The sequence below is a fragment of the Oncorhynchus gorbuscha genome, linkage group LG18 (genome assembly GCF_021184085.1).
Source record: "Oncorhynchus gorbuscha isolate QuinsamMale2020 ecotype Even-year linkage group LG18, OgorEven_v1.0, whole genome shotgun sequence".
NCBI lineage: Eukaryota > Metazoa > Chordata > Actinopteri > Salmoniformes > Salmonidae > Oncorhynchus > Oncorhynchus gorbuscha.
In genome coordinates this window covers 36605031-36632278 of record NC_060190.1, presented here as the reverse complement: position 1 = coordinate 36632278, position 27248 = coordinate 36605031, and the positions used below count along the sequence as shown (strand labels likewise).

At 41.9% G+C, this 27248-nt stretch overlaps 1 protein-coding gene across 14 annotated transcripts in view; it reads left to right on the top strand.

Annotated features, from left to right (window-relative positions):
- Positions 1-19675, top strand: part of LOC124002453 (pleckstrin homology domain-containing family A member 6-like) — a 137154-nt gene extending 117479 nt beyond the window's left edge. For all 14 annotated transcript variants that reach the window (XM_046309851.1, XM_046309849.1, XM_046309850.1 and 11 more), the window contains 4 exons: positions 8866-8999; positions 9240-9397; positions 14512-14619; positions 16355-19675. In XM_046309851.1, coding sequence (XP_046165807.1) covers positions 8866-8999; positions 9240-9397; positions 14512-14609 — 390 coding nt within the window. In that variant the 3' untranslated portion in view covers positions 14610-14619; positions 16355-19675. The remainder of the gene's footprint in view (positions 1-8865; positions 9000-9239; positions 9398-14511; positions 14620-16354) is intronic.
- Positions 19676-27248: the final 7573 nt, after the last annotated feature.

The following is a 27248-nucleotide window of genomic DNA, read 5'->3' as shown; positions in this document are numbered from 1 at the left end:
GTATGCTCAAACCGGTTTGATAAGAATGCTTATTTAGAACATCCAGTTTCGATTGACTCAACAGTCAGGATTTGAGCTAGCCACACTGTATTGCTGGTGACACGCACTTCAGGGCGAGTGGAGGCGCACTGGAGATCTGGAGCGTAGAGCTGGCACAATGCGTCCTGGCCGGATGCTCACTTGAGCCCGGCAAGTGCGGGGCGCTAGCACAGGACACACTAGGCTGTGCAGACGCACCGGAGACACGCAGAATATCCTGGTCCAAGGAGGTGTACTGGAGACCAGGAGTGCTGATCCAGGACCATCCGCCCTGGCTGGATGCCCATTCTAGCCCTGCAAATGCGAGGAGCTGGAATAGAGCGCACCGGGCTATGAATGCGAACTGGAGACACCGTGCGCATCACTGCATAACATGGTGTCTGACCAGCCACACACTCCCCACGGTAAGCACGAGGAGTTGGCTCAGGTCTCCAACCTGACTCAGCCAATCTCCCCGTGTGCCCCCTCCAAAAAATGTTTATGGGGCTGCCTCTCGTTTTTGTCTCATTGGTACAACTCCTCGTAATATCGCCGTTCCGCTTTCGCTGCCTCTATCAAATCAAATGTATTTATATAGCACTTGGTACATCAGTTGATATCTTAAAGAGCTGTACAGAAACCCAGCCTAAAACTCCAAACAGCAAGCAATGCAGGTGTAGAAGCACGGTGGCTAGGAAAAACTCCCTAGAAAAGCCAAAACCTAGGAAGAAACCTAGAGAGGAACCAGGCTATGTGGGGTGGCCAGTCCTCTTCTGGCTGTGCCAGGTGGAGATTATAACAGAACATGGCCAAGATTTTCAAATGTTCATAAATGACCAGCATGGTCAAATAATAATAAAGTAGAACAGTTGAAACTGGAGCAGCAGTACGGTCAGGTGGACTGGGGACAGCAAGGAGTCATCATGTCAGGTAGTCCTGGGGCATGGTCCTAGGGCTCAGGTCCTCCGAGAGAGAGAAAGAAAGAGAGAAGGAGAGAATTAGAGAAGGCACACTTAGATTCACACAGGACACCGAATAGGACAGGAGAAGTACTCCAGATATAACAAACTGACCCCAGCCCCCCGACACAAACTACTGCAGCATAAATACTGGATGCTTCCTTAGGATGGTGATACTCCCCAGCCTGCGTCCAGGGTCCTGCTCCATCCAGAATCTCTTCCCAGGTCCATTCCTCCTAAATGCGCTGCTTGTTCCTTTGTTGGTGGGATCTTCTGTCACGTTCGTTATAAGGATCGGACCAAGGGGCAGGGTGGTATGCGGGTAATGCGGGTAATTCGTATTTATTAAAAGAACGAAACATGAAGCTATACAACCGAGTGCTGACAGGCAACTACACATAGACAAGATCCCACAAAACACAAAGGGGAAATGGCTGCCTAAATATGATCCCCAATCAGAGACAACAATAAACAGCTGTCTCTGATTGAGAACCATATCAGGCCAACATAGAAATACAAAAAACCCTAGACCTACAACAACCCTAGACATGCAAAAACCCTAGACAATACAAAAACTGGCGTACCCACCCTAGTCACACCCTGACCTAACCAAAATATAAAGAAAACAGAGATATCTAAGGTCAGGGTGTGACATTGACAAGTTGAAACATACCCTATAGATAATTAATAGGCAGCTCATGTTAACTGTTCTGTTGCGTAACAATCACATTTTGGAACAGTGAGTGCATTCTGACATCACGTGCATAAAACAACTCACTCTGGGGTGACCGTTGAAGAAATGTGGAACTCACGTTTGAAAATTGTAAGAGGTGTGCCTTATTAAAAGTTAATTTGTGGAATTTCTTTCCTTCTTTCCTTCCTTCTTAATGCATTTGAGCCAATCAGTTGTGTTGTGACAAGGTAGGGGTGGTATACAGACCAAGTCCATATTATGGCAAGAACAGCTCAAATAAGCAAAGAAAAATGACAATCCATCATTACTTTAAGACACGAAGGTCAGTCAAACCGGAACATTTCAAGAACTTTTAAAATTTCTTCAAGTTCAGTCACAAAAACCATCAAGCGTTATAATGAAACTGGCTCTCATGAGGACTGCCACAGGAAAGGAAGACCCAGAGTTACCTATTCTGCAGAGGATAAGTTCATTGGAGTACACCAGACTCAGAAATTGCAGCCCAATAAATGCCTCACAGAATTCAAGTAACAGATACATCTGAACATTAAACTGTTGAGAGGACACTGCGTGAATCAGGTCTTCATAGTCAAATTGTTGCAAAGAAACCACGACTAAACGACACCAATAATAAGAGACTTGCTTGGGCAAAGAAACACGAACAATGGACATTAGACTTGTGGAAATCTGTCCTTTGATCTGATGAGTCCAAGCTAGTGATTTTTGGTTCCAACTGCTGTGTCTTTGTGAGATGCAGAGTAGGTGAACAGATGATCTCTGCATGAGTAGGCCCCACCCTGAAGCATGGAGGAAGAGGGGTGATGGTGTGGGGGATGGTGTGGGGGTGCTTTGCTGGTGACACTGTCTGTAATTTTGAATTCAAGGCACACTTAACCAGCATGGCTACCACAGCATTCTGCAGTGACACGCCATCCCATCTGGTTTGCGCTTGTGGGACTATCATTTGTTTATCAACAGGACAATGACCCAACACACCTCCAGGCTGTGTACGGGCTATTAGAAGGAGAGTGATGGAGTGCTGCATCAGATTAACTGGCCTCCACAAGCACCCGACCTCAACCCAATTGAGATGGTTTGGGATGAGTTTAAATGTTTTATTTCATTTACAAAAGTGACCTGGCCAAGATAAAGTAAAGCAGTGCGACAAAAACAACAACAAAGTGTTAGTTACACATGGGATAAACAAAAATACAGTCAATAACACAATAGAACATCTGTATACAGTGTGTGCAAATGAAGTAAAGAGGTAAAGGCAATAAATAGGCCATAGTGGTGAAGTAATTACAATGTATCACTTACCACTGGAGTGATAGATGTGCAGATGAGGATGTGCAAGTAGAAAATCTATATATATGGGGATAGTTGGTTGGATGGGCTATTTACAGATGGGCTGTGTACAGCGGCAGCAATCGGTAAACTGCTCTGACAGTTGATGCTTGAAGTTAGTGAGGGAGATATATGTCTCCAGCGTCAGGGATTTTTGCAATTTGTTCCAGTCATTGGCAGCAGAGAACTGTAAGGAAAGGCAGCCAAAGCAGGTGTTGGCTTTGGGGATGACCAGTGAAATATACCTGCTGGAGCGCGTGCTACGGTTGGGTGTTGCTATGTTGACCAGTGAGCTGAGATAAGGCACATCTTTACCTAGCAAAGACTTATAGATCACCTGGAGCCAGTGGGTTTGGCGACAAATATGAAGCGAGGACCAGCCAACGAGAGCATACAGGTCACAATGGTGGGTAGTATATGGGGCTTTGGTGACAATACGGATGGCACTGTGATAGGCTGTGTCCAATTTTTTGAGTAGAATGTTGGAGGTTATTTTGTAAAGGACATCGCCGAAGTCAAGGATCGGCAAGATAGTCAGTTTTATGAGGATATGTTTGGCAGCATGAGTGAAGTAGGCGTTGTTGCGAAATAGGAAGCCAATTCTAGATTTATTTTGTGATTGGAGATTCTTAATATGAGTCTGGAAGAATAGTTTAAGAGGAGTTGGAGGCCACGGAAGGAGTGTTATGTAGCATTGAAGCTTGTTTTGAGGTTTGTTAACACAGTGTCCAAAGAAGGGCCAGATGTATACAGAATGGTGTCGTCTGTGTAGAGGTGGATCAAAGAATTAACAAGAGCGACATCATTGATACAGTTGAATTCTAAAGTTTACATACACTTAGGTTGGAGTCATTAAAACTAGTTTTTCAACCACTCCACAAATGTCTCGTTATCGTTTTGGCAAGTCAGTTAGGATATCTACTTTGTGCATGACACAAGTAATTGTTTACATACAGATTTTTTCACTTATATCACAATTCCAGTAGGTCAGAAGTTTACATACACTAAGTTGACTGTGCCTTTAACCTGTTGCGACGAGCAATCCCGTATCCGGGATCCTATTTATAGCCTCAAGCTCATTACCATAACGCAACGTTAACTATTCATGAAAATCGCAAATGAAATGAAATAAATATATTTGCTCTCAAGCTTAGCCTTTTGTTAACAACACTGTCATCTCAGATTTTCAAAATATGCTTTTGAACCATAGCTAAACAAGCATTTGTGTAAGAGTATTGATAGCCTAGCATAGCATGAAGCCTAGCATTCAGCATGCAACATTTTCACACAAACAAGAAAAGCATTCAAATAAATTATTTATATTATTATTATTAAAATCATTTACCTTTGAAGAACTTCAGATGTTTTCAATGAGGAGACTCTCAGTTAGATAGCAAATGTTCAGTTTTTCCAAAAATATTATTTGTGTAGGACAAATCGCTCCGTTTTGTTCATCACGTTTGGCTACGGAAAAAACCTGTATCCAGGAGTGTAATTATCGCTGCAAGCTCATTAGCATAACACAACGTTAACTATTCATGAAAATCACAAATGAAATTAAATAAATATATTTGCTCTCAAGCTTAGCCTTTTGTTAACAGCACTGTCATCTCAGATTTTCAAAATATGCTTTTGAACCATAGCTAAACAAGCATTTGTGTCAGAGTATTGATAGCCTAGCATAGCATTAAGCCTAGCATTCAGCATGCAACATTTTCACAAAAACAAGAAAAGCATTCAAATAAAATCATTTACCTTTGAAGAACTTCAGATGTTTTCAATGAGGAGACTCTCAGTTAGATAGCAAATGTTCAGTTTTTCCAAAAATATTATTTGTGAAGGACAAATCGCTCCGTTTTGTTCATCACGTTTAGGTAAGAAAAAAAATGAAAATTAAGTCATTACAACGCAAACTTTTTTCCAAATTAACTCCATAATATTGACAGAAACATGGCAAACGGTGTTTAGAATCAATCCTCAAGGTGTTTTTTACATATCTATCGATGATAAATCATTCGTGGCAGTTTGGTTTCTCCCCTGAAGAAATGGAACGTGCATGGACCTGGAGATTACGCAATAATTTCGACGCAGGACACCGGGCGGACACCTGGTAAATGTAGTCTCTTATGGTCAATCTTCCAATGATATGCCTACAAATACGTCACAATGCTGCAAACACCTTGGGGAAACGACAGAAAGTGCCCCCTATCTCGAAGAAGTTAACAGCTTGGAAAATTACAGATTTTTAAAAATGTCTTTAGAAGCTTCTGACAGGCTAATTGACATAATTTGAGTCAATTGGAGGTGTACCTGTGGATGTATTTCAAGGCACACCTTCAAACTCAGTGCCTCTTTGCTTGACATCATGGGAAAATCAAAAGAAATCAGCCAAAAGTCTGGTTCATCCTTGGTAGAAATTTCCAAACGCCTGAAGGTACCATGTTCATCTGTACAAACATTGGTATGCAAGTATAAACACCATGGGACCACGCTGCTGTCATCCTGCTCAGGATGGTGATTATGATATAATTTAGGACCTTGAGTGTGTCTGCACCCGTGACTAGCTCGGAAACCTGATTGCATTGCGGAGAAGGCACAGTGGGATTCGAGATGGTCGGTATCTGTTTGTTCACTTGGCTTTCGAAGACTTTAGAAAGGCAGTGCAGGATGGATATAGGTCTGTAACAGTTTGGGTCTAGAATGTCTCCCTTTGAAGAGGGGGATGACAGCGGCCGCTTTCCAAACTTTAGGAATCTCAGACGATACGAAGGAGAGGTTGAACAGACTAGTAATAGTGGTTGAGAAAATGGCGGTGGATGATTTTAGGAAGAGAGGGTCCAGATTGTCTAACCCAGCTGATTTGTAGGGATCCAGTTTCTGCAGCTCTTTCAGGACATCAGCTGTCTGGATTTGGGTGAAGGAAAAGCACCCCCCCCCCCAGCTGCAGAGTTGTTGGCCGGGGTTGGGGTAGCCAGGTGGGAAGCGTGGCCCGGCGTGGAGAAATGATTATTGAAATTCTCAATTATCGTGGATTTATCAGTGGTGACAGTGTTTCCTAGCTTCCGTGTAGTGGGCAGCTGAGAGGAGGTGCTCTTATTCTCCATGGTGTACCAAAACTTTTTGGAATTTGTGCTGTAGGATGCAAATATATGTTAGAAAAAGCTAGCCTTTGCTTTCCTAACTGACTTTGAAGAGTGGTTCCTGACTTCCCTGAAAAGTTGCACATCGCGGGGACTATTCGAAGCTAGTGCAGTGTGCCACAGGATGTTTTTGTGCTGGTCAAGGGCAGTCAAGTCTGGAGTGAACCAAGCGCTATATCTGGTCTTAGTTCTAACCGTTTTTGAAAGGGGCATGCTTTTTTAAGATGGTGAGGAAAGCACTTTTGAAGAACAACCAGGCATCCTCTACTGACAGGATGAGGTCAATATCCTTCCAGGATACCCGGGCCAGGTTGTTTAGAAAGGCCTGCTCGCATAAGTGTTTTAGGGAGCGTTTGACAGTGATGAGGGGTAGTCGTTTGACTGCGGACCAATAGCGGACGCAGGCAAAGAGGCAGTGAACGCTGAGATCCTGTATTTAGAGGGCAAATTGGTCAGGATGATGTCTACGAGGGTGCCCATGTTTACAGATTTGGGGTTGTACCTGGTATGTTCCTTGATAATTTGTGTGAGATTGAGAGCATCTAGTTTAGATTGTAGGACGGCCAGGGTGTTAAGTGAAGAGTGAAGGAAAAGCAGCCAACAAGTGCTCAGCATATGTGGGAACTCCTTCAAGACTTTTGGAAAAGCATTCCAGGTGAAGCTGGTTGAGAGAATTGCCAACAGTGTGCAAAGCTGTCATCAAGGCAAATGATGGCTACTTTGAAGAATCTAAAACACTTTTTTTGGTTACTACATGATTCCATGTGTGTTTTTCATAGTTTTGATGTCTTCACTATTATTCTACAATGTAGAAAATAGTAATAAATTAAGAAAATCCTTTGAATGAGTAGGTGTGTATCCAAACTTTTGACTGGTACTGTATATACAGTTCATTCGGAAAGTTTTCAGACCCCTTGATTTTTTCCCACATTTTGTTACATTAAAGCCTTTTTTTCTTTTTTTTCTCTCATCAATCTACATACAATACCCCATAATGACAAAACCAAAAAAAGTTTTTAGACTGAAATATCACATTTACATAAGTATTCAGTCATTTTACTCATTACTTTGTCAAAGCACTTTTGGTAGCGATTACAGCCTCAAGTCTTCTTGGGTATGGCTTGGTGCACCCTTATTTGGGGAGTTTCTCCTTTTCTTCTCTGCAGATCCTCTCAAGCTCTGTCAGGTTGGATGGGGAGCGTCTCTGCACAGCTATTTTCAGATCTCTTCAGTGATGTTCAATGGGGTTCATGTCTGGACTCTGGCTGGCCCACTCAATGACATTTAGAGACTTGTCCCGAAGCCACTCCTGCATTATCTTGGCTGTGTGAACTGAACAAAAATATAAATGCAACATGTAAAGTATTGGTCACATTTTTCATGAGCTGAAATTAAAGATCTCAGAAATGTTCCATACACACAAAAAGCGTATTTCTCAAAAATGTTGGTGCACAAATGTGTTTACGTCTCTGTGAGTGAGCCTTTCTCCTTTGCCAAGCTAATCTATCCACGTGACAGTTGTGGCATATCAAGAAGCTACTTAAACAACATGATCCTTACACAGGTGCACATTGTGCTGGGGACAATAAAAGGCCACACTGTGCAGTTTTGTCACACAACACAATGCCACAGATGTCTCAAGTTTTGAGGGAGCTTGCAATTGGCATGCTGACTGCAAGAACATCCAACAGAGCTGTTGCCAGATAATTGAATGTTAATTTCTCTACCATAAGCCACCTCCAAAGTCATTGGCAGTCCATCCAACCAGCCTCACAACCGGAGACCACGTGTAACCACGCCAGTCCATGACCTGCACATCCTGCTTCTTAAGGGTGGAATTATTTCAGGCAGTGAGGGCTGCCCTTGGAGCAAACTACCGTGGGGCCAATATGGAGCCGATGAGCATAGGTGCATCGGCACATTTGTTTGCTGGGAAAAGAGGAGCTTATTTCAAGCAAAGTGAAGGCTGCCCTTACAGGATATGGGCTGCCCACACTGGGACACACTGGGGCAATGCCTTGGGGTCCAATGTGGATTCGATGAGGAAAGGCACATGGGCCCAATGTGGGCAGCCTACTTGAGGCCAATATTTTAGCCTGCATTGTGTTAATCTGGACATGTTTGCTGGGTTAGCGCTTAATGCAAAGTTAATGAAACACTTTGATAACAGCCTGAAGTGATTTCAGTAACACTTCATTCTGTACTGCTGTCTCAGATGGTAATTGTTTTATATTTTTAAATGACATGGTAATTGCTTAGTTTTATATGAACATTAAACTCTCTAGCAACAGCTCTAGTGGACATTCTTGCAGTCAGCATGAATCGAGGAAGTCAGCTTCCTCAAAACTTGAGACATTTGTGGCATTGTGTTGTGTGACAAAAGAGCTAATTTTAGTGTCCTTTTATTGTCCCCAGCGCAAGGTACATCTGTGTAATGATCATGCTGTTTAATGAGCTTCTTGATATGCCACACTTGTCAGGTGGATGGATTATCTTGGCAAAGGAGAAATTGGATGGGGGGGGGGGCTGTAAACAAATGTGTGCACAACATTTTAGAAAAGTATGCTTTTTGTGCGTATGGAACATTTCTGGGACTCATGAAAAATGAGACCAACACTTTACATGTTGCATTTATATTTAGTTCAGTATAAATGGCCCATAAAGTAAAATGTTACAAAACCTCTTCTGACATGTGTGGTGTCTTCAGCTAGGTGCTCCAGACAAGGTTCTGATCCCGGAGCGCTACCTGGATGTGGAGCCCAACACTCCTCTCAGCCCAGAGGAGCAGAAGGAGAAACAGAAGAAAGTAGAGAGGATCAAGACTCTCATTGCCAAATCAAAGTAAGTACAGACACCACAAACTACTGTCCAACACACCTCTCACTCACACATATGTACAGAAGTGTATTTACTCAAATTTTGACTAAACTTTCTCTCCGCTCCATCTTCTGTTTCATATAAGGTTTATGAAATGCTACATGCTCTGTATTAAAAGTTATAATTTAATCTCCTTTCTCTTGCTCTCTTTGTCACACTTTCTCCCTCCCTTCTCTCCCCTGCCACCTCTCCCTCTCCCTCCAGTCTCCAGAATGTGGTTCCCCTATTGGACGGTCCTACTGAGGGGGGCGGTCCTCATCACCAGGGCAACCCAGAGCAGAAGATCCAGGAGCAGGAGAAGAGGATCGAGATCTCCTGTGCTCTGGCCGCCGAGGCCTCGCGACGCTCCCGCCTGCTCTCCGGTGAGGACGCTTCAGCCGCCTGCCGCTCCACTGCCACCACCCCGACCACCCTGTCACCACGGTTACTGCCTTCACAGTTACCGTTGTCCACCCCGACCGTGGCCCTGTTGCCCCCCTGCCACTGAGGAGACCCCCTAGCGATGACAGGCGATGTGTTGCTGAAACACCTCCCCCTTCCTCCAAAACCCCTTCCCTCCTCCCCTCTATGACACACATTTCCTCTACCAATCACTGAAATGATCAATCCCTCTCCTGTTTGCAACACACTCAACATTCAACATCAATGACAGCTTTTTAGGGGTTAAATTGGAGGTGAACATAGTGGAACTGCCTTGTTCGAAAGAAAAATATTTTGATAAAATATATACAGTAATTTTGGGGGGAAAGTTTTCTAAGGCCCAGTTTCATGAAGAATTAAAATCCCAATATAACCCCTAGTTACATCTCACTGTCAAATGTCTGCAAAATATCCGCTGCTTAAACCCAGCCAACCACACTCCTTCACTCCCTCATTGTCTGCTGTACTGCAATATACTCCACTATCCACTGTCCACTACTCAACCACTACCTAACCCAAACCAACCACACCCTCAGTTCCTCACCGTGTGAGGAACAACTCTCGTTGTCTTTGCGGTACATTTTCCATTACAAAACATTTTGCAAGAGCTTGCGACACAGTGCATTAATGAAGAAAAAAAAACTGGTCACAGTTACACTCATTGCTATTCAAAGATCTGTATCCTCTCCCACAAAAAGGGTTCATAAACCTTGTCATTTCACAGGGCATCCAAAGACAATGTCACATGTTACCTGTCCCTGTCCCCAGAGCAATAGTTGAACAGAGATATGATCAACTCAGATGAACCAAGATTTAGAATCTGTAATGTCGCCATGTTACCACCAAGCGTTCTAAAATTATCATCTTCCATTGAGAAATCCAAATAAGAATGCATTGTTGTGGAAAGTATGGTGCCAGCAGGGAAGATTTACCAAACTGTTATCTCTAACTCATGCTGTCTGTTTCACTAGTCCACTTCTGTCCATGCGATGCACAATTGACCACAATATTGTTTTGGACATTCGTTTTAGGACTCAACGCCCAACTGAGTATTCTTCTCAATGCATTCTCAATTGACGCTGATGAAGATTTTATCTAAAGTGCATTTCAGGTGCTTGGAAACACGATGACGTGTCAAAAGTAGGCAAATAATGAGTATGACAACCTTTTGTCATCATTGTGATGTAGCCAGATTGCCTTTAGATGCAGTAGCACTTTATCTCGCTAGCTAAGACTGAGGGGACAGCATCGGATTGTAGCCAGCTAACATTACATTTACATTTAAGTCATTTAGCAGACGCTCTTATCCAGAGCGACTTACAAATTGGTGCATTCACCTTATGACATCCAGTGGAACAGCCACTTTACAATAGTGCATCTAAATATTTTAAGGGGGGGGGGGGGTGAGAAGGATTACTTTATCCTATCCTAAGTATTCCTTAAAGAGGTGGGGTTTCAGGTGTCTCCGGAAGGTGGTGATTGACTCCGCTGTCCTGGCGTCGTGAGGGAGTTTGTTCCACCATTGGGGAGCCAGAGCAGCGAACAGTTTTGACTGGGCTGAGCGGGAACTGTACTTCCTCAGTGGTAGGGAGACGAGCAGGCCAGAGGTGGATGAACGCAGTGCCCTTAACATTAGCGTTGCTGCATTTGATGTACTTAATTAGCTAATGGTAACATTTCCATTCCATTGAAGTACATTTGACGACATCATAATGATGAAAAAGTGGTTTCCTACTAATTATTTGCCCACTTTAGCAATGCCATCATATTTCCAGGCCACTGTAGTGTACTTTAGATTCCTTAGCCCCTCTTCAGTGACTGGACACCAGGAGTGGTTTGCACCGGTTGTGCATAAACTAGTTGGTCCTAAATACTAGTTCGGCTTGGATATGTCCGACTTTGGTAACAGGATTTACACTTGTTGTACCCCCCCCCCCCCCCCCAAAAAAAAAATAAAAAAAAATAATAACTTGTAGTAGCCAAATCCGGCATAAGCAATGCGCGTTCATTAGATGTGATGCTTCAAAGTGATGGTTGCTAGGCAGCGCCTGTTACTAGACTGTTACCATCTTTGTGGCAGTTCTAAACTTTGCGAGGCATGTCCCATCACTTCGCAAAGCCTATCATGCATGAATGTTTTGTTAACCACAACTGGCTGGATTAATTAATAATTGCTGTGAGAATGAATATCACTGAATTACAAAAATATTGGGGTAAAGTATGCTAACGCCATTAAAGGCATTTATCATATTGTAATGAAACAGGCAGGGAGCAGGCATCGAACCCTCGACCTTCAAGCCCGAAATCCACTTTGCCCCAAAAGCATGTTCATACGGCTGAGTCGATATCCGCGCTTATAAACCCAGGGTCGTTACACTATTATTGCTTACTGAAATTAAGTCATCCAACTGTTTTAAATACTTTAAAGCAATAGCCGTGTGTGGTCAACTATAATTTCAACAACGTTATGATTGGGACAGTGTTATCACGCTGCATTGAGACAAGACTCGTATTGATAAATCAATAAATATAATATTTCTGTTTTCACTGAATCTCCATTTTGATATTTGGTTACAATTAGGCCGGGAGAATGTTTGCGAAATTGAGGTGAGTGTTTTCATGATGATAATCTTTAGACTAGTTTGCTCGTCAAACAGTGTTATCAGAAAAATTTGCTAGCATGTTATGTAGCCTACGGTAGCCCAGTATAACAGGTGGATTAATTTGCCAAGGCTATATCCCGACTGAATGCCTTTGACTTGTCTGATAATCAATCAATGTGATTTTGTTTCAAACAATCTCCGTCTATATAGTTGGTTGTTTGATCTCTCGCTGGGCAAATTAGTGTAGGTGGCAGCTTATATATTACACTGAACAAAAATATAAAAACGACATACAACAATTTCAAAGATTTTACTGAGTTACAGTTAATATATGGAAATCAGTCAATTGAATTATGCCCTAATTATGCAGGGGCACAGCCATGGGTGGACCTTGGAGTGGTTAGGCCCACCCACTTGAGAGCCTGGTCCAGCCAATCAGGATTCATTTTTCCCCACAAAAGGGCTTTATTACAGACAGAAATACATTTTAGAGTGACCTTCTATTGTCCCCAGCAAAAGGTGCACCTGTGTAATAGCCATGCTGCTTAATCAGCTTCTTGATATGGATTATCTTGACAAAGGATAAAATGCTCACTATCAGGGAAGTAAACAAATTTGTGCACCAAATGTATGCAAAATAAGCTTTTTGTGGATGTAAAATGTCTGGTATCCTTTATTTCAGCTCATGAAACATGGGACCAACACTTTACATGCTGCATTTATATTTTTGTTTAGTGTAGATTGATAATACCTGCTCAGATACATTTAGCATGCTATAATGTAGCATAAATCAAGTGTACTATTTTGCTATTGAGTCGTGCATAGGAAACTCGCAAAGCATTCGGAGGTTCTGAAATATGAACACGAGAGTCACATTCTTTTCAAGATATAGATTGCTATCATTGCCAATTTAATACCCTACACCTGCTCCATTACTAGACTGAGAATAAATACCCAGGAGTAGCTCACAGAAGGACTTATGCCAAGGTGGTCCAACAGGTAGAATTTTTAGGTCCTGCATAGAGCACATTTTAATTCAGATGTAGAGTTGCGACCCACTTAGGGAAAGGGGAATACCTAGTCAGTTGTACAACTGAATACATTCAACTGAAATGGTCTTCTGCATGTAACCCAACCCCTCTGAATCAGAGAAGTGCAGGGGGGGGGGTGTGCCATAATCGACATGCATGTCTTCGGTACCCAGGGAACAGTGGGTTAACTGCCTTGCTCGGGGGCAGAACAACTGATTTTTACCTGGTCAGCTCGGGGTTTCGATCCAGCAACCTTCGGTTACTGGCCCAACGCTCTAACCACTAGGCTACCTGCCACCCCACTGGAGCAACGCCCCCAGTAGCCCTTTTGGCACCAATATGCTGGAGGAATCTTAAGAACGTTCATAACAATGGCATGACATGAATGAGTGGTGGAGGTGCAACCCATGAATAGTGAGATTGACATTTTTTTCTGAAAACTACAGCACAATTTCTCACCGCTTACTACATATCACTATCTCTGTCTCTACCCTACCACAACCAACCACATATCACTATCTCTGTCTCTACCCTACCACAACCAACCACATATCACTATCTCTGTCTCTACCCTACCACAACCAACCACATATCACTATCTCTGTCTCTACCCTACCACAACCAACCACATATCACTATCTCTGTCTCTACCCTACCACAACCAACCACATATCACTTATGCATAGTCATCACAGATTATGATAATGGGAAATTGAACATAAATTTGTCAATGTAAAGTGATGACATGAAGGAAAACAAATCTTCTTTTTTTAATCAAGTCTCATAGGACTGTTAAAGTTGTCAATCATACTGTGTGCTGCCTGCTGTCCGTCGTAAAACCATACTTTTCAGCATGGTCCACCCTTGACTGGACAGATACTGTTATTGTCCAGCTGCACAGAGTTCAGTACAAACCACGTGTCTGTTACGCTGCTGGTGCCAGATCGCAGACTTTGTTTTATCTTGCGTCCAGAAAATCACTTTGCAAAATGTGCAACCATATTATCTTTATAGTCATAATATCCTATCCACATATATTCTGCAAGTTTACCTACAATGTGTTACTTGCGTTCATGCTTTCTGTCGTTACAAGCATTTACTTTGTAAATGTAATTGAGGTGACAGCTGTTCAAACGGCTTCATTTTCTAAAGTCTTCTGAATGTGTGTAGCCAAACTCCAGATCCAGGTGTAACAATTTCTTCCTTGCAACATTCTATTGCTTACGCAGTACAAAGCCATACTGGCTTAGCACCATATCCCTACAGATGTATCCCCACAAGCATAACCATATCCTGTTATGCTTGTGGGGTGGAGTGAGTGCACAGTCCTCCCTGTCGTAGCTGCCTTTATTATTGCTTTACACCTTCATGTTTTGCTATTTGTTTTGCTCGTTCTCACCTCACACCCCCATTCCATTCCAGCCCAGTGCGCCCCCAGCCTCCCCGCCTCCCCGACCAACCTGGCCCCTCCCCCGTCCTCCACCGACTTCTCCGACTCCGTTCACATCATGAAGGTGTGAGTCTGTGAAGGTGAGTCCCCGCCCACCGACCACACCTGCCACCCCCTCCCTCTTCACCCCCTCTCTGGTCCCCACCTCCTACCTCACACCTCCTCCTTCACCTCTCCTGGTTTGGGCAGGAATCTTAGTTTTTCACTCATGTGATGTCTTGACCAATGGCAGCAAGTGGAAATTGTATTGCTATCTGCTTTACTCAATTGTTTTATTAACTGAAAACTGGTTTGGAATGCTCTCAATGAACAGTGCTAACACAATATTTATGTTTACTATACCGAAATAACCGTACGACAATCGTATATTACTACCAGTAAAATATCCCTTGAAGATTTGTGGAAGCCTCCCCCTGAAGTCGGGATTATCTGTCTTTCAGCTTGTGCTGATGTAGGACACGGAGAGGAAGTGAGACTGAAATGACGCTGTTAGAGAGAGTGCAGACAGCTGACTCAGATGTGAAGTTATCTACCCTGTACTTGTACACAGGGTTAAATTAGTAGTGCTAAGCAGGGGCAATTCAAGATGGGGCCTCTGCCATGGACCAGTCAATTTAGAGCTATGTTCTTTGAATGAAGCCTGGCTGCCACGTCCAACACATACTCAGCAATAAATGCCAATAATGATAAACTGCTGTTTCAGACTTGAAGCAAACAGCTGTCTCATTAAACTAATAGGAGGATCAAGCTTCCTGTCAGCACCATTTGGACCAGCAGGGATCAAATATCAGACCGTTTCTGTCATTTTTCATTAGCTTATGTGCTTGGTTATGACCATAATCATGGTCCTGTCATTCCTGGACAAAAACATACAGCTCACCAACGATCCTGATTTACTTCCCCGCATTGTGTTTGACAAAAACAACTTGAGATATTGGCAAAAACATCTTGAGATATCCGCCTTACTTTTAAACATTGGTAGGGTCACACATGGCCCTTCCCAAAACCCAGGTGCGCAAATTGAATGCAGACTTGCACAAATGGCACAACAATGCAATACCGTAAAAGAGCTTGAAGTCCTTGCGTAGTATCGTTAGTTCCAACCTAATGTCTTTCTGCTTGATTTATGGTGTTCAGGGTCTGTTGTCTGCATACCAAACCGTTTGATTCTAAATGTATTGTATAAAGCGGCGGTCCCACTTCAATGACTTTCTATTACCATTGTTGTTGTTTTCAAGCTGATGTTAGTTCATCAAATCAAATGATATTGGTCACATACATATGGTTAGCAGATGTTAATGCGAGTGTAGCGAAATTCTTGTGCTTCTAGTACCGACAGAGCAGTTATTTCTAACAAGTAAAATGGTGAAAAGCACCATTGTGGACTTGTACCCAAATTGCAACCATGCAGAGTATGTTCAGTGGGAAATGACTCAAGTCGATGTTGCACTGCAGCTTTCTCAGCCTTCTTGTAACATCTATTTGAGTCCCCTCAATAACCACTCTTAAAGATAAAAGGGGCACATCCTGTACTCAACGACAGAACCCTCAGCAGTGATTGCTACAAACTGGCCTGAAGTGGAGTGGTTTACCAAAAATGAGGCAGCACAGAGAGTTGTCCTGTGGTCAAATAAGCATTTAGAGAGTCACACAAACAAATAGCAGAAAGGGAACTCATCTGAGTCTGGAAACATTTCCTTTCTCTGCTTTCAATTTTCATTGTGTCTTTGTTTGAGTGTTTTGTAAAAGTGATTTTTTCTGGGATTAGGGGTATTTATTTTTTCTCTCTCTCATCTCGCTCTCTTTCATCTCTAGCTCAAGCTCTGGCTGCCGTCAAGTTTGACGGAGCGTCCTTCTGAGGATCCACTGGAATATAAAAAAAATGCCCAAAGAAACTGGTTAATCTCCCAGACCACCTGCCCGCCGGTGTATAAACCCAATGACCCCCACAACAACACCACCGGAAACATGAAGTGGTCACAGGAAGTTTGGGAAGTTGACCACCTGAGGACTTTTTCAAGGCAAACAGACTATGATGGAGGCCCACACCTCCCACCACAAGGGGGTCTATGATGGCACCCTCCACTCTCTCTCTATCCTTCACCACACTTACACAATTCTTCTTAGTCTAGGCCAGGTAGAAAATAGCTTCTCTATAAGGGCAGGTAAACGCAAACTAAACAAATGCAAATAAAACACAATGCTGTCATGTTTCACTATTTTGGGGATGATGCGTTTGACACAGCATTTGATACTACTAAGCTAGCCAGAAACCAGGGGGTGTATACAGCACTCAAACATGCTCTCCTCCATGCTACACTGACAGTGAGACTGTTTCAACAGTTTTTCTCCGTTACTCAGCTCAGGAAAGGTGTATGCTATATAGAGAGATTAGAAGGTCCACAGAGAGTAGAAGCCCAGGACAGTAGAGTTCTGTGACTGAACGGTTCAGGAGGGGACTTAACGTACGTGATGCACGGATCTCTGTTAAGATGAAGAGGGATTAGGACTGCCGGAGCTGGACTTCAGGAAGAGGGACTGGGGAGTGAGAGCTTCGTATTGGTGCAGAGAGCAGTAGAACCAATCAGAGGCTGATGTTACAGTGTAACAGGAAATGGTCACAGAAGAGGAGGCGGACAGATGGTAGTTCAAGAACCATAAAGAGAGATAGGAGTGGGAACAGTAACATAACATAGGGTTTCCCAAACTCGATCCTGGGGCCCCCCTGGGTGGACATTTTGTTTTTTGCCCTAGCACTAAACAGCTGATTCAGGATCGAGTTTGGGGAAACGCTGACACAACAGGAAATGGCCTCTTCAGAGCAATGTTGTTTTGTCTCTGATTGGCTCCCAGGTAATTGTTTCAAACTCAGTTAAACAGCCCTTGCCCTTCGACTTCCTGGCGTCATCTTCAGAGGCCATTAGTGGGAGAGCTGTACTGTATGAAAGTACCCCCCCCCCCTCAATACAGTGGTCGCAGGACATTGGTGTACAGCAGTGTTTGCATGAGTCTCCCTTCGATTCCTTCCAACACCTCTCATCCCAGGTGAGGAACACCCATATTGAACACCTAACCCACTGTGACGCCTGCCTCCCAACCTTTTCTCCAGGCTAGGCTACACCCCCTCTGTCCCCTTTCCCGTCCTACACCCAGGGCTGGTTGGGACCTATATGTGTATGTGTGTGACTGTGTGCAGGAAGACCTATCCTGCCTCACTCTGAAACCACTGTTAGTTCTCTGGTAACTGTGTGTCTTGATGTGAGTACAGCCCACACACCATTGGCATTAAAGCCATTGGACTCCTCTTAGTTCTCTCACTGCTATAAGACCTTACTTCAGTGGTACAGTATGTCAATAGATACATGTGTAGATAAAATCTCTCTATATCTACATTTATATATATATATATATATATATATATACAGTACAGTATATAGTATGTGGAAAGAAGTCAGTAAAAAAAAGAAAAGAAGTGACCTTAGAATAAGTCTGCTAGTTGAAACACTTGTTTGTGTTAAGATGGGCCAGCAACCTGCATCACAGCCAACTTACAGCGTGTACATATCAGAAAGCTAAATGCATCCTACATGTATCATATCCCTAATATTATACAGTGCTATGTTGAAGACTGAACCTTTCTTAGCATATAGAGATCGTTTATTCTGATCAATACATTTTTACCTCTCAAAATACATCTAATTATTTTTCTATGAACCATCACTTCTAACGTGATCAACCACTTTGGGTGAGAGATAGATAGACACAGAAATATATAGACATATTGCTGTCCTGGTCAGGTTTGGAGGAACTCATATATTATACACGTATATGACAAGTCACTCCACATTCTAAGTGGAGGATGTATCATGGTGCCGGTATGTGCAACATCCTCGTCGTCCTCCTGTCCTCTAATATAAGTTGCCGGCCCATCCTTTTGCATTTTGGCTGTCTCTTAATAAAGAACATTTTGTTTGTCAGTCGATCACTGTTAGCGTCTCCAGATTTAACCTGTGGCCCTCTGAAAGCGCAACCCTTTCTATTTCTGTCTACATTCCTCCATCGCAATCCACCCATCTCTCCTTCTCTGTCTTTTTTCCTTCATCCATTCGTTTCTCCCCCTTTGTCATACTGGCTCAGAGGCAATGCTGTGTCTGTAAAAGAGGATGTCTTTCTTCAGACTCAAGCCATCATGTTTGGAGGCAAGGGAAACCTTTGTGTACACATAGCAGATTATTATTAAAAAACGTTTTAAAAAGTCTGAAGAAAATAGTTATATTTTTTTCTTGTTTGAGAAAGGGACAACTAAGGTCAAAAGATGCAGTACATATTTTTTTAGACTCATGGGTATTTGATGACTAAAATAAAGTTTCAGCCGACAGGTTACATTTTTAGCATGTAATCAGGAATGTTTAGCGTTTTTCACAATATTGGGGGAAAATGATTATTGCAAAAATATTTTTTTAATTTGCTTTTAAGATTTGTCTTGAAGGCCCTGGTTTAAAGATGATTTTGAAAATATTGGTATTTTTGGAACAATTGGCCTCATAATGTGTTGAGAAACACAAAACAGCCAGATACGGGGTGTCCAATATTTGATAAAAAATGTAGCATTTATGGCTAATAATGATGTGGAAAGATTTAGCACATTGGTCTATGTACATATTTCCCATTTCAACTACGTATATCTTAATAATAACAACATCAACTGTTGCTATTTTGGCGAAAATACACAAAATGCTTGAACTATGCAAATAAAAAAGTGAAAAAATCATATGCTTGCTTTAGGAAAACCTTCTTGCAATAAAGTGAATGTATACAAATATATACAGTATGTGTTTCTCTTTAGATGTTTTAGGAATATTCCGCCGTACTTTCTAAGAAAAATTATAATCATAATCATTGATATTATTACCGTTATTGTTTTGATCATGTTATTGATGTTGAGTATCACTGCCAAAATAATTATACTACTGATCATCATACTTTCTGTCTGTTATATTAATAGACCTTTACTGACAATATCATAAGGACTCATTATATGATATGGACTCTTATATCATAAGGACTCTTATATTACTTTGTTATATTCTATTCTATGTGTATGTCTGATAAATAAACCTGATGATATCATGTAGACTTTGAAGACTGACTGGATGTGTGGAAGACATAGTATGAAATCAACTGTCATTTCACTTTCAGTATTCCTTTGGAAAAAAACATGTATCCTGTGTCTTGTACAAATTTGACTGAAAGATGATCACAATGGAGACCTGAGTTCGGTGGTTCGAGGTCAAACCCATCATTGACATGGTGAAATTATGGGGCTCGCATGAAGAACACTTTCTGGACTGTGCTATGTGGTCAACAATACTGGATTTCATAGGTAACTCATTTACACACTCCAATAAAGTATATTTGAATTATTATAAGGCAAAGCTATCATCTGTTTGTTCTTACTGGCATGAGTAGCCTAGTGGTAGTGTTTGGCAAAATTTTATATCTGGCAACAACAACAAAAAATCCCCCAAAATACTTTTATTGTCAAAGAAATGTGTTGCAAACACATAGATTAGTATGTCAAACTCTGTTTAGTGGCAGTCCAAACACTAATACCAGCATCCTAAATTGTCCGCCATTTGAGTATGACAAAAATAGTATGTGAAATGTCAATCATTTTGGCTTCTCAGGTAGCATTATAAACTTTTCTGGAGTTTCACACCAACAGTGCAATCCTGCTTTAGTAGGATTTGAAGTTAACTGAATATCTGATAAGCTTGCTGTTGTTGAGCGGCAACTTCATATTTAACCTAGCTAGCCAGTTATATATCCGAATCCATAGCAAAGTAGGACGCTAACGCCGTGGCATACTGCGTACTTTTTACTAAACATTACGTAATAAATAGTACGTGATGATGAGTACATACTATGCAGTTTAAGTATGTAGTACGCTAGTATGGGAATTCGGATGCGGCTTGTGGCTCTGTGTATTGGGTGGTAATTTGGACTACTGGTAATGACCCAAGCCTTCCTCAAGAGGGACCTATATAAAAACATCACAATCACCTTGATTCAATCATCAGTTCACACAGAGCTCTCTCTCCCTCACTCTGACTGTCTGTCTTCATGCATCTGCATGTCTCTCACACACACACACAGAGAGAGAGAGAGAGAGAGAGAGAGAGAGAGAGAGAGAGAGAGAGAGAGAGAGAGAGAGAGAGAGAGAGAGAGAGAGAGAGTACTAAGTGAGATTCCACACTGTGGACAAAGACAGTCCTGCTGCTTTGCCAATATTTGTCCTTTGTAGGGAGACCACCTGCCTTTTGCCTGCGTCATTACTCAAAAACAGGTTGAGATTGGATTAAACTCCCTGGGGTCTGTGCATGCGCCAATGTATGCTGGATATCTTGTTTCTTGTAAGACCATGTGGTGCCTGTAGCCTCTTTGAAAATATTATAACCATGCCATAACAATCCCACAGAGTCTGTGAAAACAGTGAATTTATTGATCATGATAGAGAGAAGAGTCTCTCAGACAATCCAATCAGATGACAAAGCCTTCGGAAAAATGAAGGTTACTTGTGTAACCCCTGTTCTCTGATAATAAAAGTGAGACTTCTGACTAGTGGGATTCACCAGAATCTCTAAGCAGCTCAAATAACTGATCATGCACTTCTTTCGGGGAGACAGACAGGGCAAGTGGAGAATGAGGGAGCCCCTCCCCTCATACTGAACAGCCACTCGCCTGCCCCTCTGATCATTATCAAGCATAACCAACATCCTCGCAGTCCTGCGAATTCGTGAATGTGGTATCTTAGAACTGGGGTTGAGCAAGTAACCTTCAGTTCTCTTTCAATTATTTGTTTTGACATATCACTAGCGGGATATGGCCAACTCACATATCGCAGATGCTCTCCGATAGTATGTACTCATCGCCGCATACTATTTATGATGTAATGTTTAGTAAATAAGTATGCAGACCTCAGGCCCTACAGAATCCCTTGCTATTATAGGCCAATAAATTGTAATCACTTCCACAATCTAATGTGATAACCGTTGATAAGAAAGGGGTCAACCCTTGCAGGGATAGACCCAGGACACAAAGAGTTTGTTGCTCTTGCGCAAAGGGCTCCCAAATGTTTTATTTGTATTTATTTTATTTAACCTTTATTTAACCAGGCAAGTCAGTTAAGAACAAATTATTTTTTACAATAACGGCCTACCCCGGCCAAACCCGGACGACGCTGGGCCAATTCCAATTGTGCACCGCCCAATGAGACTCCCAATCGTGGCCGGATGTGATACATGTAATTAAAGTACTGTATATGCGCAAGTACTGTATATGCACCATTTGGACACAAATGGTGTAGCCGCTCCCCTTCTATAGAAGGCAAAGGCGGCAGGAGGAAAGCCACATGCTCCAAGACAATTGTAATTGTAATTGTAATTGTCGCTAACCTTAAGTATAAAGGCAGGGCTGGGCAAGAAGGTAACCTTTTAAAATTCCCAGGCAAACTAGTAAAGTGGTCTTAAAGGAAAGATACCGTATTTTATCTCCACGCTTTCATTCAAGGGTTTTTCTTTTCTTTTTTAAAACTATTTTCTATATTGTAGAATAATAGTGAAAACTATTAAAACTATGAAATAACACATATAATAACACAAGTAGTAACCAAAAAAAGTGTTAAACAGGTTCTTCAAAGTAGCTTGATGACAGCTTGCACACACTTGGCATTCTCTGAACCAGTTTCATGAGGAAGTCACCTGGAATGCATTTAAATGAACAGGTGTGCCTTTCTTTCTGTGGAATTTCTTTCCTTCTTAATGCATTTGAGCTGATCAACTGTGTTGTGACAAGGTAGGGTTGGTATACAGAATATAGCCCTGTTTGGTAAAAGACCAAGCCCATAATATGTCAAGAACAGCTCAAATAAGCAAAGAGAAATGACAGTCTGTCATTACTTTAAGACATAAAGGTCAGCCTTGAATGAGAAGGTGTGTCCAGACTTTTGACTGGTACTGTATTCAGTTGAAGTTTACCTACACAAAGGTTGGAGTCAATAAAACACATTTTTCCACCACTCCACAAATGACTTCTTTGTGCATGACACAAGTAATTGTTCCAACAATTGTAACAGACAGATTATTTCACTTATAGTTCACTGAATCACAAGTTTACATACACTAAGTTGACTGTGCCTAAAACTGTGCCTTTAGAGTCATTTTTTTTCTGAATTTCCACCTGACTGACGTGCCCAAAGTAAACTGCCTGTTACTCAGGCCCAGAAGCCAGGAATTGCATATCATTTGTAGCACTGGATAGAAAACACTTTGACGTTTGTGGAAATGTTAAAATAATGAATGAGACTATAACACCATTGATATGGCAGGCAGAAATCCAAAGAAAAACCAACCAGAATTTTATTTTGTCGCTCCCAGGCTCTTATAATGGAAAGCTATGGGTTTTATGTAATTCCAGCTCCCAGATTGCAATTCATATGGCTTCCACTAGATGTCAACAGTTTTTGTTCATTGTTTCAGGCTTGTTTCTTCAAAAACGAGCAAGACTTATGAGTTTTTGTACAAAGAGTCCCGGCATAATATCAGTCTGTTGTTGCGCGATGAAGAGGATGCGTGCTTACTAATTTTACTTTTCCATTGAACATACTTCTTTCCGAATGAAATATTATAGTTTATTTACATTTTAGGACACCTGCGGATCATATAGAAACATAGTTTGACTTGTTTGAAACTTACTTTTTGGTATATAAAGAAGGATTTTATCAAACAAAATGACCATTGATGTTGTAGCTGGGACCCCTGGGATTGAAAAGAGAGGAATATTTTCAAAAGAAAGTGATTTATTTAATCACAATTTGTGATTTTATAAAGCCTGTGCTGGTTGAAAAATATGTTTATGTGGGCCGCCGTCCTCGAACAATTGCATGGTATGCTTTCGCTGTAAAGTTTATCACAAATCAGACAATGCAGTTTGATTAACACATATTTAAGCATTTAAACGATATAAGATACTTGTATGTTCATAAATGTTTAATATTCCGATTATTTATTTGAATTGCGCGTCCTCCAATTTCACCGGATGGTTTCGACAGGTGTCCCACCAGCGGGACGCCTAGCCTTAGAGCTCCCCTCTCTATACTGCCCCCGTTGGAGAAAGTGCGTGCCCGTATTAAACTGAAAATATTTTTTCCCAAAATTGCTAATATATGCATATAAAAAATATTATTGAATAGAAAACACTCTAAAGTTTCTAAAACTGTTTAAATTATGTCTGTATGTAAAGCAGAACTCTCAGGGCAGCCTTTCTCCCAAACTCTCTCTTGTGAAGAGAAAAGTTGGGTCAACTTTGAGGTCATGGCCCCCACCCTTCCCAGGCAGCTACCGATCCAGGAACAGTCTCTATCTGTTCAGCGCGATGTCTGCTTTCAAATGGCATGTTCATTGTGAGAATCCCACGAGCCCTGCACGTTTGGCAGGCGAAATTGCTCGTATCCCTCTGAAAAACATGCACTCTATTGCGTGCGGCCGATTTGGAGTACGTCTTTTTCCATGATCCAGCATTTGAAGCGGGTTTGTCTGTTAGCGTTGCTCTTTGTTCTACATGCTGAAAACATCATAAAGCTCGATTTTGCACATCGTTTGACCAGTTTAATCGACATATAATATGTAAATTGGAAGTTTTGATGCGCAAGAGTGCTGGACCAGAAGTCATTTTTGAAGCATTTCAACTGAAGCTGTTATCATATGCTAATACAGGGACACACAACGTGAAACCAAACGATTTATTGGGTAAGTATGACTCCTTCTACGTCTTCTGATGGAAGAACATCTAAGGTAAGGGAATATTTATGTGGTTATTTGGGGTTTCTGTGGACTCCAAACGTAGAGGAGACATACTGCTAATATCTGAGCGCCGACTCATAGTATAGCCCAGTGAACGATGTCTGTAACGTTAAAAATAAATGTAATACAGCGGTTGCATTAAGAAGAAGTGTATCTTTGTAAATATATGTAGAACATGTATATTTAGTCATGTTTATTGCTTGTTATCTGACGTTATCTGTCGGAGCTATCATCATTTCTCCGGACATTTGAGTAGCATTTTTTTTTTAAATGTCGTCAACCGAGATTTATGGATATAAATGGCATATTATTGAAAAAAAATTAAATGTACTGTGTAACATGTAATATTACTGTCATCTGATGAAGATTTTCAAAAGGTTAGTGAATTATTTATTTTTTAATCCTACTTTTAAATTGTATTTTTTATGGGACAAAATGGCCGCCGCTTGCCTTTTGTTTCGGTGGTGATCTAATATAAATATGTGCTATGTTTTCTCCGTAAAACATTTTAGAAATCTGACTTGCTGGGTAGATTAACAAGATGTTTATCTTTCATTTGAGCTATTGGACTTGTTAATGTGTGGAGGTTAAATATTTTTAGGAATATTTTTTCGCATTGTGCGTTATGGTAATGAGCTTGAGCCGTAGTCACGATCCCGGATCCGGGATGGGGAGCTCTGAGGTTTTAAACAGCTTGGAAAATTCCAGAAAATGATGTCATGGCTTTAGAAGCTTCTGATAGGCTAATTGCCATAATTTGAGTCAATTGGAGGTGTACCTGTGGATCAAATTCAAGGCTTACCTTCCAACTCAGTGCCTCTTTGATTGACATCAAAAGAAATCAGCCAAGACCTCAGAAACAAAAATTGTAGACCTCCACAGGTCTGATTCATCCTTGGGAGCAATTTCCAACCACCTGAAGGTCCCATGTTCATCTGTACAAACAATAGTACGCAAGTATAAACACCATAAGACCATGCAGCTGTCATAAAGCTCAGCAAAGGACCTTGTGAAGATGCTGGAGGAAACAGGTACAAAAGTATCTATATCCAGAGTAAAACGAGTCCTATATTAACGTAACCTGAAAGGCCCCTCAGCAAGGAAGAAGCCACTGCTCCAAAACCACATAAAAAAGCCTGACTACGGTTTTCAACTACACATGGGTACAAAGATCATACTTTCTGGAGAAATGGCCTGTCGACTGATGAAACAAAAAATAGAATTGTTTGACCATAATGACCATCATTATGTTTGGAGGATAAAGGGGGATGCGTGCAAGCCACAGAAAACCATCCCAACCGTGAAGCACGGGGGTGGCAGCATCATGTTGTGGGGGTGATTTGCGGCAGGAGAGTGGTGCACTTCAAAAAATAGATAGCTTCATGTGGATGGAAAATTATGTGGATATATTGAAGCAACATCTCAAGACATCAGTCAGGAAGTTAAAGCTTGGTCGCAAATGGGACTTCCAAATGGACAAGACCCCAAGCATACTTCCAAAGTTGTGGCAAAATGGCTTAACTTCTTAAGGTATAGGGGATGATAGTACAACAGTAAACAAAGAATGTAGCATATTTCAACCCTGCAAGCGCTACACAAAATGCAGAAATAAAATATAAAACATGCCTTACCTTTGACGAGTTTATTTTGTTGGCATTCCAATATGTCCCATAAACATCACAATTGGTCCTTTTGTTCGATTAATTCTGTCCATATATACAGTGGGGAGAAAAACTATTTGATACACTGCCGATTTTGCAGGTTTTCCTACTTACAAAGCATATAGAGGTCTGTAATTTTTATCATAGGAACACTTCAACTGTGAGAGACTCCAAAACAAAAATCCAGAAAATCACATTGTATGAATTTTAAGTAATTAATTAGCATTTTATTGCATGACATAAGTAGTTGATACATCAGAAAAGCAGAACTTCATATTTAGTACAAAAACCTTTGTTTGAAATTACAGAGATCATACGTTTCCTGTAGTTCTTGACCAGGTTTGCACACACTGCAGCAGGGATTTTGGCCCACTCCTCCATTACTGACCTTCTCCACATCCTTCAGGTTTTCCGGGCTGTCGCTGGGCAATACGGACTTTCAGCTCCCTCCAAAGATTTTCTATTGGCTTCAGGTCTGGAGACTGGCTCGGCCACTCCAGGACCTTGAGATGCTTCGTACGGAGCCACTCCTTAGTTGTCCTGGCTGTGTGTTTCGGGTCATTGTCATTCAGGAAGACCCAGCCACGACCCATCTTCAATGCTCTTACTGAGGGAAGGAGGTTGTTGGCCATGATCTCACGATACATGGCCCCATCCATCCTCCCCTCAATATGGTGCAGTCGTCCTGTCCCCTTTGCAGAACAGCATCCCCAAATAATGATGATTCCACCTCCATGCATCACGGTTGGGATGGTGTTCTTGGGGTTGTACTCATCCTTCTTCTTCCTCTATGTTTGTCTCATCAGACCACACGACCTTCTCCCATTCCTCCTCTGGATCATCCAGATGATCATTGGCACACTTCAGACGGGCCTAGACATGCGCCGTCTGGAGTAGGGGGAACTTGCGTGCGCTGCAGGATTTTAATCCATGATGGCGTAGTGTGTTACTAATGGTTTTCTTTGAGACTGTGGTCCCAGCTCTCTTCAGGTCATTGACCAGGTCCTGTGGTATAGTTCTGGGCTGATCCCTCACCTTCCTCGTGATCATTGATGCCCCACGAGGTGAGATCTTGCATGGAGCCCCAGACCGAGGATGTTTGACCGTCATCTTGAACTTCTTCCATTTTCTAATAATTGCGCCAACAGTTGTTGCCTTCTCACCAAGCTGCTTGCCTATTGTCCTGGA